Below are 12,336 nucleotides of genomic sequence, written 5' to 3'. Positions count from 1 at the left end.
CCACAAGTACAGGGGCCCCCAATGCCCTACTGCCCCTAAGTGAGCAATGCCTGGCCCTCCTAGGCTGCCTTACTGCTTAGCTGTCCAGAGGGGAAGCTTGGCTAATATATATAAATGAGACTTGTGGTACACTTGCCACCTCACCTCAAGGTAAAAACACCCCTGCTTACATGCACTGAATAAACTTTTAGCAAGGTGCAGTTTAGCCTCAGTAAGAAGTGTTCCAGTGAAAACTTTCTTATTATTTACAAATCATGTACAGTTTGTGACGAAGCTTGCTAGAAAGTCTAATATTCTTTTGTTTTTTTTTTTATAGGGCTCTAATGAACTGAACAAAGCTCTTCTCCAAAAAATTAATAATTCAAAAAAAATTCACATAGTGCCATGTTGTTTGGGGGACACTTTTGTTTTACGATTTGCTGTCTGTGCTAGAACCGTGGAGTCCAGCCACATACAGTTTGCATGGAAGCATATTAAAGAACTTACTACAGAACTCCTAAATAATGAAGAACAGCAAAAAGCTCGGAATTAAAGCAGTAAGGCTTTTATTTGTTTTTCAGAATTATAACTAGAACAGAATAGGGTATTTCCATTCCTGCAGTTTTCACTAGGAAAAGCAAACTGATTACTAGCCCAAAAACTAGGGATAGTCATTATTATTGCCAAGACAAAGAGCATAGCTTATGGAACTCCAGCAATTATCACATCCACTAGTTTGGGTGATAAATGCGCTACTCATCACTTACCCATCAGCATGTTTCACTGGGAAACATTCATTCTTTTTGACAGAGGAAGATTAGGTTTTGGTTGGTGCATGCATTTTCTGAATAATAGCCACAAACTATTTTGCTTGTTAAATTAAATGCACAAAAGAGTGGAAATATTCTGTGCAAAGGTCGGACTGGGCCGCCGGGGCCGCCGGGGCCGAGCGGCCCAGTCCGACCCTGGTTCAGTGTGTAGTTACATTGCTAAAAGGGCAAGTGTGTGTAGTTACTAATTTCTAACTGCTTTTCTTTCTTTATTCCCTAAGCAACAACTCTATGAACCAAGCAGCAGAGAATAAATTCTGAAATGTTCTGAACATTTGTTGAATAATATTTTCTTGGACCAAACATTATGTGATGCTGTGACAATAATATCAAATAAAGGCAAACCTGCTGTATCTTCAGTCATTATGTTTTTTTTCTTTTTTTGGGGGGGGGGGGCGGCTATGTTACTAAACCCAATAGCAATTTAGAGGCACGTTTGTCCTTAATGATTTTAAATTAATGAAAAAATTAAACATTGTTGCCACCATTAAATTACTGAATAATCAAAGTATTATTTGGTTTGTAAAAGTTAAATACAAATTAATTACATTTAATTCGCAAACGATATCCATTCTGATGGATTGGATATTGGTGGTGGGATTAGCTATGCTGCAGCCACTGTAATTGAAGCACCTGACACACACACCAATACCTTTTTAGCATTGAAATGGGTATGCCAGATATATGCTGTGCTCCATCTATATCTCTCGGTAGCATATTAGCAAAGTAATAAGTTTAAAAATTGCTGTCACTTTGTTTAGGCCTTTTTATGTCTGGCCAGTTTTGACTGTCCTAGAGCACAATGTGGCAGCCAGCTCTCATATAAGATCTTTTCCTCATATCTATCACTAGATGGCACATGGACACATTTTTAGCAGTGCAGATGATTTCTTATCTAATTTTGATCAACCACAAGAACAGGACAGCTTAAACTAAAGGGGCAGGGGATAAAATAAAAAACAAAGAATGGGTGTATGAAACATCATGGGGGAAGGATGCGCTAAAATGTGCACCAAACAAAGAAAACAACTATTGCAACAATTGTATTCAGTACTGTTTGGGGTAACTACAAAGTGAGCATTGCCAACCATTTCAGATCCAGTTGCAGTTATTGTAAATAAATTAAATGTTGATGTTCATTATAGATATTTAAAAAAAATGAATTAATTAAAGCCCAAACTACTAATGAATCAATAATGATGATGGAAGCGCATGAAAATAAAAAACAAAATCTAGTGCAAAATATATGATTGCTGTGTAAGCAAAACACCAAAAGTGCCAGTGATAAAATATATTGCAGTGTGTCAACACCCACTCAATATGTCCAACATATATGCTCACCAGACATAATTGGAATGAAGCAAATAGGAACCCAAATCAAATATTGATTGTAGTGGGAACACGGTCCTCAATATGTATAAAATAGAAGGGAAAGCAGAAATAGTGTAAAAATGTTTAATAAAACATATACCCTGCACAGTGCAGGCTACTTACAGTATACAGAGGTATGAAAGCAATGACCACGTGCTGATGGCACGCTTCCTCAGGAGTATACCTACAGTATACAGTACTGTATGTCTGGTGAGCATATATGCTGGACATATTGAGTGGGTGTTGACACTGCAATATATTTTATCACTGGCACTTTTGGTGGTTTGCTTACACTGCAATCATATATTTTGCACTAGATTTTGTTTTTTATTTTCATGCGCTTCCATCATCACTATTGTGCAAGTATCTGCGGCCCATCTAAAGGGGGGTTGTCTTTAAGAGGAAGCAGCACATTATCGCACAGTTTCACAGCACTGAAGACCTTGTTCATGGACTACCACCAAGGAGCGCTGAGTATTGGGTGTTTCACCCTAAAACTGGTTTACTAACACTGAAGTGCTGAGTGCAGAGAGCGCTATATTATTTCCTACATTAATGAATTCCATATTAAATAAATCCTACACCAGCAATGTTAAGATTAGCATTCACTAACTATGTTGGGCATGTGTACCAGACCAATGGAGGCAACACTAAGGAATAAGAAAATGAAATGAAGCACCCATATGAAAACAAAGTCTGACAGAAGCAATAACATTTCTATAAAGCTGCTAACATGAAAAAGTACAATGTAAATGATAAATAAAAGGCTAGGTAAGATGTGTTGTGTTGCTTGTTACAGCCTGTGGGCTTTTTTTTTTTTTGTAGACTGTGCCAGCTATATAACGCACTATAATATCGCCTGGCTATCATTCATACATTCTCCCTTGTCGTGTCTGTGCTGCTCAGTTTCATTAAGCAAGCCCTGCTCCCCATGTGTATATTGCGCGCTTGATGTGCCCCTTCCTCCCAGGTTTCCCACCATATTGGACCATTTTATGCCATGTAGGTTTGCAGAGTACTAACCCACCAATGTTTGAATGCGGACTTCTTTTGGGAGCTTAGGCAGATTTGTACTTTGAAAACTACCATTTTTTCTCTTCAATTTCAATTCGGCTGTACCCAGTACACAGGGCCGCCATCAGGGCGCACAGGGGGACAGTTGTCCCGGGCCCGGAAGATCGTGACTTTAATGGGGGCCCGCCCGTCATACAGTTTTTAAGCTCGGGCACTTGGTTCATTGGTGGGCAGCGGGTAATTTTATTGGTTGCGCCCCGTGCGTACGCGTGACGTCAGCACGCACGGGACGCAACCTAATAAAAGCGTAGCTGCAGCGGCGAGACGGGGGACCTAAGAAGAAACAGGGGACGCAGCCGGGCGAAGCAGGCAGGCGAGCGGATGGGGTGGGACGCTGAGGGGAGCTAGATGATGTTGCGGAGGACGGTGGAGGGAGCTGAAGGATGTTGGGGAGGACGATGGGGGTGGAGCTGGAGGATATTGAGGAGGAAGCTGGGGAGCTGAATGATGCTAGGGGGGAACTGAAGGATGTTGGGGAGGACGCTGGGGGGAGCTAGATGATGTTGGGGAGTATGCTGGGGGGACCTGAAGGATGCTAGGGGTTAGTTGGAGGATGTTGGGGAGGATGATGGGGGGAGCTAGATGATGTTGGGGAGGATGATGGGGGGACCTGAAGGATGCTAGGGGTTAGTTGGAGGATGTTGGGGAGGATGATGGGGGGAGCTAGATGATGTTGGGGAGGATGATGGGGGGACCTGAAGGATGCCAGGGGTTAGTTGGAGGATGTTGGGGATGACGCTGGGGGGAGCTGAAGTATGCTAGGGGGGAGTTAGAGGATGTTGGGAAGGACGATGGGGGGAGCTGGAGGATGCTGGGGGGAAGTGGAGGAAGCTACGGGGAGCTGGAGGATGCTGCAGTGGTGAGTGGCCCCATAGTATGGGGGACACTCAGGGTCCCTGCTGTGGCACCAGTGCAAAACATAACCCCTGGCTACCAATGTCTGTGTGTCCTTTGTACTGATGGGAGGGGTCACTGGGGGACGGGGCATAGGAGGAGGGTGCCCGTGATTTCTGATGGCAGCACTGTTAGTACATGCTGGGGAATGTTGTTTTCCTTTAACCTTGGCAGCAGACAACAGGTTGAAGTAAATCCGCAGTATCCAGCATGCAATAGGACAGTGTACCAAACAGTGGGTGGTGTAAAAAAAACAAAAAAAAAATAAAAGCTTCCTTAGCTCCAGGCAGCATTCCAACCAGCCCTGTACTCTACCAACTCCTGACCAGTCTCACCCTAGCACTTATGTAAGACAAGATGTGGAAGACCAACCAGCCCTACAATCTGACTACTAATGTGCTGGGATTAAGTCAACACTGCTTGCATGGATTCCTTGCCATTTATTGTTAAATTATAATTCTCAGGGATTTTTGGGGGTTAGGGGGAGTAGTAGTAGTAGTTTAGCACACCTGTTTGTACTTCATGACATCATGCCTGGTGTTAAAGCAAAACCTTGATTTCATTTTCTTCAATGATCATACTAGCATGTCTGGGTTAATGCAGTACCCTGAATCCATTTCTGCACTGTGGCATATCTGGGATATGCAGTTCTCAATGCTAATTTTTCTTTTGCCCAAGTTCACATTTGTCTCAGACCCTGTGCTTCATTGAGCTGCAGGGAACATCAGTCATCCTAGTACACAATGGGCATACAAAATACATTTTACATTTCCAGGGTGGGTGCCATTGAAGGGAGGGCTGTGGCTAAGTTTAGTAATTCCACGTTTCAGAGGGATAGGCCAAGGTTTATTTTCTAATATATTCTTAAATTTGTTTAGATTTTTCAAACTTTCAAAATTTGTTTAGATTTTTTTAACTTTGGCTGGTTTTAACAATTAGACTTGACAACCCTGCTTCCTGCCTACCTTTACCACTGGTTTGATGACTATCAGTGCTGTCTGGGCCTGCCACCCGCCTCCTCCATCCTGACTAACCCCAATGAAAGGAAGGAAGAGAAAGTGACAGGTTCAGGTTAGGCTGCAGCAGATACTATGTAAGCGCATGTGCCCAAGACTGCCCCTCTCTCTCAATTAAGTGATGAGATTGCATCCCTCCATTCATTTGCTAAATTATGACAGCCATGGGTGAAATACAGAATCACTGAGCTTGAGTATTGTGACCAGCCAGGAATTAGTATTTTACACAAACTACTATACAGCCAGGGAAACCGATACCCTTTTTGTTTTGGTCACTGCTACACTGATAACACAGTCTACACACCACAGTACTTATACCCAAACGTGTAAAGGCACAGTATAAATGATTCAAAGTTTGAATTGGTTGTGGTTGCAAATGTACTTCAGCAAGCAGGACCATATATTTTTTTTGCAATTTACAAAATTTACCAAGTTTAATAACAATGCCTATGCATACCTCCCAACTTTTGAAAACTAAAGAAATATAAAATAAACTTGAACAGGTAGTATGCACAAAACATCACACCCATTCAGCCAAAAACAACTGTTTCTTTATGTTTGCAGAGTTGCTCCCCCAAATGTTACAACCATAACCTGTTCCCTGGCATTTCTAGTTCCAAGCGGCCCCACTGAATAGAGACTTTGTGGCATCTTACAGCAGCATCTCTGGGGTTTGCCACAGTCCAGGCCTGTCCACGACTGTTCAAAATCTTGTCCCCTTCTCCTCTTCATCGTCCTACTGTGCCATCAGCCACCTTCTAGTCTTAGTTTTTAAACTTTCTGTGACGTCACGTCCGGAAAAACGTCACATGGCAACCACTACTTGCTTGCGAGCGGCTTCTTCCTCGTTTGCTACTTGGTGCCTGAATGAATTGGTTGTTGCATTCGGTTCTCCTGCATTATTCTGTTCGCTACTGGTCTTCCTTATTCTCTTCCTGGCTCTCATTGTAACTACTATACTTTGTGCCCCCCCCCATGATCTGAGGTCTGTTATTTGGGGTACCCCTTGTGATTTGTTATTTTTAATTTGACTTGCGTTATTTTTTGCAGTGCATGAAGCAGGGGGCCCAGGTCTAGGTTCTGCTATTATATTATAATCAGTGGGGGGGGGGGGGGGGGCAGGGCGCCACAGGTCTTGGGTCTGCTACTGCTATCAGCACACAGTCTGCCACAGTAAAATTTCTGCTATTGCCAACAGGTTCTAGAAAATGGAGGGAGTTTTTTTTTGTTTATAGTAAGAGTATGGTTTCTACAGAACAGGGAAAACAATTTATTACTTAGCCCTGACCAAACATTGTGAACTGAAACTTAGGCGGCAGCGAACATGGCATGTATCCACCACCACAAGTATTTTGTTCTTTGACAAATCAGAAGCTGTAACCAGAGAGGCCCCTCCTCATAGTTTGTTTAGTACTAGCAACCACATAGCAGGTTAACTTTTTAAAGAGCACCTATCACCCCCATATTGTTTCCCCCACCAGAGGTGCAGGCTTATAGAGCTTGCACTCTGGTTGGGGGAAACAATAGTTCCTGCCAGTGCCAGGCTACCTGCCCTTGTGTGGGCAGCCATGTTGTGACACACACGTGCATAATGAGCGAGTGCCACATTATGCACCAAACAACATGGCTGCCAGACTTTGTGAGTGTGTCCTTAATTTGCTTAAAGAGATACTGACACCAGAAATGAAACCTTTTTACATCTTTCATAACATTGTCTTTGCATGAGCTTTATAATTTTGGCATAAAAGTATTTACTGATTTGCTTTTTCATTCCTTATCTGATCCCCCATGTTCTTCTATGAGGGGGCGGCCATATTTGTGCAGCAGTAGGCCGTTAGCATTAGAAGCTATAACTGACTGGCTGAGAAGGGACAGTCAGGTTGGCAAAACAGTCAGGTATAGGAACTTCAAGCAACAATTACATACAAAATCAGCCCTAACAGTAAAAAAAGATCAACATGACCTATAGGCAACTTTTTATGCAGATTCATAATTTGAAAAGTCATTTTTTTGTGTCAGTATCACTTTTAAGTGATTTATTTTTTTCTCATTTGCTTGTATTAGAATTTACAAGGGGTGTTTTATTCCTATTCTCCCAAAAGCGCTTTTCATAAACTATGGTGGATATCTGGCTAATCTGAACTACCTTTAAATTTATCTTAAAGAATGAACAACAATAAAACAGTAGTATGTATAGCTGGTATATACTTACCCAAAAATACTAAGGGCTCTTACAGACGGTTGTTTGTAAGAAAGAATGGATTGTGTTTTGCAGTGAAATGCAGTGGGACTCTACCACAGGTCCAAACTCTGGTCCGCACAAGCCCTAAGGGGGTTATGTAATCAAAGGTACAAAGTTTCCTACAGGTGTAATTACCCATAGGAACCAGCAGGTAGCGATTACCAGTGACCTGTTTAAAAGCACTCCTCTTATTTGTTTCTAGAGGTTACATTTTGTGGGCAAAGTTTGTGCTTTTTTTTATTTCACAGGGGGATAATCTGTTATTGCTGCAAAAGGTGGCTCTATACTTCAGAAAAGCAGGGTAACTCTAGATCTGGAACAGAGTGGTGGGGAAAGATCAATATTTATTAGAAGGTGATTTAGTACATCATGCTTTTTTTTTTTTTTTAATTTTTTATTTTATTTTTTCTTTATCTGTTGCAGATCCGGAGTTGAGCTGCTTGAGTTGCACCTGAACCACAGAAGGTACATGGTGAGTCACAGTTAGGGCTCTTACGGGCATTTAAGACCCGTGTTCAAGCACACCTAAATGCAGCAGCTAATACTTTTTGCAAAGTAATGTTCCCGTGTTTTTGAAAATTTTATACAACACCATATTCATGCTGCTGCCTTGTACATGGTAAAATCAATTATAATGGGATGTGTATACAAACTTTTCAATACACCCTTTTTGACAATACTGTAAGTCCCTTGCTTGCTGGTAACATACACATTCCTTTGTGTTTCAAGAACCCATTAACATGAAAAAATCATGAATAACTAAAAAAATCAGTCCTTTTACATCCTACTAAAGACCTTGTAACTGCTTACAAGTCATGTTCTAAAGTAAAGAATGTGTGTCATTCCACATGTATATCTTTTTGCATTCCTTAACATAGGCAGCTATATTTTGTGATTGAGAACAAGTACAAGCATGTTTTGGAAGTAATGGTGCTTTATATTTCTTTTTTTCTTTTTTTTTTTCCAGATCACACAATGCAAGTACCTGAAAGTAGTTTAGCTCACCTGAGCGAATGGCAAAGAGATGCTTTTGTGCTGAGCTCTGGCACTTGCTTACCTCAACAGAAGGCAGAAGTGTATCGTGCACATCTTGCACAGATTCAGTATGCATGGGCTAATTCTGAGATCTCCGAGGCATCAGCAGTCCACCTGTTCAAGAAGTATGCTGAGAAGTACTCAGCCATTATTGACTCTGACAAGTTGGAAATTGGCCTGAATAACTATGCAGACAGCATTTTAACTTTGGCAAAATGTCAGAGAAATGAAAGTGACAAGTGGCAGTCTTCCTTGACAACTAATAATGTTTTAAAATTAAAGAGTGTGCAAGACATGGCAGTGGCAGGAAGAAGAACCCAGTTGTCTAAGAGCTCAGCAGATGCCTCAGTGAGAGTTGGTAATGGGATAAATACATCAGGATATTCTGCAGGTCTTGGTAATAATGTCCTTAGAAACTCAGGGTATACAGTTCCTCATGCTGCTTTATCAGATTGTCAAATGCCAGGGGGAAGCGCAAACTTTCTCCAAAAACCCAAGATTTCAGCATTTACTATAGCCAATACTACTTCTGTTGCAAACACCTCTTCCAACACTTTGATTAACAACAGTATTTCTATGACTTCTTCTCTGATGCAAAGCAATGAAGACAAAGATCCAGCATCATTCTCTGGCCACATGTTTTTACCTACCACCTCTGTGCATTCAGGCAAAAGAAAAGCTTATTCTGCCTTAGGCAATGAGAGCTCTGATATTAAGCCAAACCCCTTAGTTCAAAGGCAGCTTACTAACAAAGAAGCTACATGCGAAAGTGGCTTTAAAACAGCAAAAGAGCAGTTGTGGGTTGATCAGCAGAAGAAATACAGTAATCAACCTCAACGTAATCCAAGTCCTCTGTATGGTGGTGCCAAAAAGTCATTGGGAGCTGCTCGTTCTCGTGGTCTTCATGGAAAATTTGTTCCTCCAGTTCCTAGGCAGGAGGATGTCCAGGATAGCAACAGGAAAGTATATGGCCAGGGCAACAGTGAGATGAATGCACCTTCTGATGAACGTTTAAAAAACATAGAGCCAAAGATGATCGAACTGATAATGAGTGAGATAATGGATCACGGGCCTCCGCTGAACTGGGATGACATTGCTGGCCTCGAGTTTGCTAAAACAACTATCAAGGAAATAGTGGTGTGGCCAATGCTCAGGCCAGATATTTTTACTGGCTTGCGGGGACCCCCTAAAGGAATCCTACTTTTTGGTCCACCAGGGACAGGGAAAACTCTGATAGGTAAGTGTATTGCTTGCCAGTCCGGTGCCACATTTTTTAGCATAAGTGCATCATCTTTGACATCCAAATGGGTTGGAGAAGGTGAAAAAATGGTTCGAGCCCTCTTTACAGTGGCAAGGTGTCACCAGCCAGCCGTGATATTCATTGATGAAATAGATTCTCTTTTATCCCAGCGTGGTGAAGGGGAGCATGAGTCATCAAGGAGGATCAAAACTGAGTTTTTAGTTCAGCTTGATGGTGCTACAACATCTTCAGATGATCGCATACTAGTTGTTGGTGCTACTAACCGTCCCCAAGAAATTGATGAGGCAGCTCGCAGAAGGCTTGTTAAAAGACTCTATATTCCTCTTCCTGAAGCATCTGCAAGGAAGCAAATCGTTGTCAGCCTAATGGCAAAAGAGCACTGCAGTCTCGCAGAACAAGAGGTAGAGGCCATAGTTTTGCAGGCTGATGGTTTCTCAGGTGCAGATATGACTCAGCTTTGCCGGGAAGCTGCACTTGGTCCTATACGAAGTATACAGCTTATGGATATTTCCACAATAACACCTGAACAAGTTCGCCCTATTGCCTATATTGATTTCCAAAGTGCTTTTCTGGTAGTGCGGCCTAGTGTTTCACAAAAAGATTTGGAATTATATGAGAACTGGAACAAAACATTTGGTTGTGGCAGGTAGTTATATGTGCTGTGGAAAAGAAAGCTGCTGTTCTCCTAGAATTGTTTTGTGATAAAATAAAGATTTAAGATTAGCTGACTTCAAAAGCATGTCTCAGTGTTTTTATCCAGCATATTGAAATTTATCATACCAAGGTTTACAGGTCTGCTCTACATGTCTCGAGATAGTGTCCCTTTTACATTAATAAATAAGTCTGCAGTTGTGCCTTTGCATATCCGTGCCTATCTGTTACCATCCCGCTTTCCTAGGTGGTTAGGTGGTTTTGCCCATGCCAGTGTCCAATGTGCCCGATAACACCTGCAAGCTCATAAACAACAGAAGTGCAAATGTTAAATATGGGCTTTAGTTGTACTTTAATGCAAAAAGCAAATTAGATTTTGAAAACAAAGATTGGAGCAGTTTCTGAGGATATAACATATTTGTAAAAAGATAACTTTTTTTTGTATACTCATAAGCATTGTTTATCCTTGTAACATTCTGTGAGCTTCATTCAGAATTGACTTTGAAACGTTGTTATTATGTGCATTGAGTTCAAATTTAAAGAGTGTTAGATGCCAAAATAAATGTTATATTGTGCAGCCCTGGGGCCCCATGCCATAGTTTCAGTATATATAATAACAAAATATTTACCACATTTCTTGCAACTATGTATATATACTTCTAGTCTGTAATTCACACCACCGCATGGGTGCAGCAAGATAGCAGCGAAACCCCCTTTTGCTTCAGACACAGCAAAAATATTATCCTGTGCTGGAAACTTAAATTCTTTAATGTTGGCTGGCAGGTCTAGAAATTGGTTACACTTCTTAATGCTATTGATTTTGGCATTGCCAGACCAAGAAATTTAAATGAAAACTAAAAACTGTTTTTTGTTGCCATATGCATGTGTCTCTTTTTATCTGATTTAATATAAGAATAGTAAAGCCTACCCATAAAAGATTATGCTTAGGAATGCTGCATTTAATATCATGAATGTTTTATACCAGCACAGGGGTTCAGCAGGCCTATAACAATAATTTATGCCTTCAAATTTCTCCATACCAGCTCCCCACCTTTATTTTGTTAGGTTTGTGTGCCAGTGGCTCTGCATGTGCTTGTGGTGTTCTGGGCCACTGTTGAGACATAAGGTTAGCAGTTGTCAAAAATCATCAAAATAATAATAATAAAGCAGAAAATGAGGTTACATCTGTCAGCAGATGGCTAAAGGGATTATTATTAATAGATTAAAATGTTCAATTCAATTGATTCTATGCTGCCTTGAAATGTAAATTTAAATTATCAGAATCATGTTATGCATTTCATTGTAATTTTATTAATGACAGCAAGCACACATATAATCAAGGCACACCATCAAAGGAACAGTTTAAAATAATTTTTATTTGACTTACTTTAAAAGGTAGTTTAAAATAGCAAACAAGGGGAACAGGAAAGGTTAAAAGAAAGAAATCACGAAAGAAATCGGACGTTTGCACGAAAAAGTCGGAAAGGTTTTACCGCTGTTTACAATTGTTCGGTACAAAAATTTCGTGACTTTCGGATCGCCAATACGATATTATCGTGACTAATACGATTTTTTTCGTAAACATTTTCGTGATATTTGCGATCTTCCGAAATTTTCGTTTCCAATACGATTTTTTTCCATTCGTGATTCGGATTCGTGGATTAGTAAATGTGCCCCTAGGTCTAATGGTTGTGACCGGCCAATATTTCCAGAACTAAAATTTCCTAAGGTAAATATCTTCCCCCACCAATCACAATCAAGTTACCGCTAATCAAGTTAGTGAAGGCGGTAACTTGATTGTGATTGGTGGGGGAAGATATTTAATGAACCTCCACGGAGGCACTGATGTTCGCCTTGAAAAAGCAATTCTTGCGAAACGCGTGTCGGCGTTGTAACCTTTTGTTTGTTATGTTTCGTGCTGAGGTAAAACCAATGGTAGTGGTAAGCACGAGTGAGAATAGGGACTCGTAATGTTGATAGCAC

General features: G+C 41.0%; 2 protein-coding genes across 5 annotated transcripts in view; both read left to right on the top strand.

Annotated features, from left to right (window-relative positions):
• ddc (dopa decarboxylase) overlaps positions 1–1,172 on the top strand; it is a 41,389-nt gene extending 40,217 nt beyond the window's left edge. Inside the window, exons 14-15 of one of the 2 annotated variants that reach the window (XM_012964605.3) lie at positions 317–536; positions 1,031–1,172. In XM_012964605.3, coding sequence (XP_012820059.1) covers positions 317–532 — 216 coding nt within the window. In that variant the 3' untranslated portion in view covers positions 533–536; positions 1,031–1,172. The remainder of the gene's footprint in view (positions 1–316; positions 537–1,030) is intronic. The other variant, NM_001011289.1, reaches the window with a different exon arrangement.
• Positions 1,173–3,504: 2,332 nt separating this feature from the next.
• Positions 3,505–10,438, top strand: fignl1 (fidgetin-like 1). 3 transcript variants are annotated; one of them, XM_012964185.3, is made up of 3 exons: positions 3,505–3,563; positions 7,830–7,878; positions 8,374–10,438. In XM_012964185.3, the coding sequence occupies exon 3, from the start codon at positions 8,382–8,384 to the stop codon at positions 10,350–10,352; it is 1,971 nt and encodes a 656-aa protein (XP_012819639.1). In that variant the 5' UTR covers positions 3,505–3,563; positions 7,830–7,878; positions 8,374–8,381; the 3' UTR covers positions 10,353–10,438.
• The last annotated feature ends 1,898 nt before the right edge of the window (positions 10,439–12,336 follow it).

This window comes from Xenopus tropicalis, chromosome 6 (genome assembly GCF_000004195.4).
Source record: "Xenopus tropicalis strain Nigerian chromosome 6, UCB_Xtro_10.0, whole genome shotgun sequence".
In the NCBI taxonomy this organism is placed as follows: domain Eukaryota; kingdom Metazoa; phylum Chordata; class Amphibia; order Anura; family Pipidae; genus Xenopus; species Xenopus tropicalis.
The sequence above is the reverse complement of the archived record's forward strand: the minus strand, read 5'-3'. Positions and strand labels throughout refer to the sequence as shown.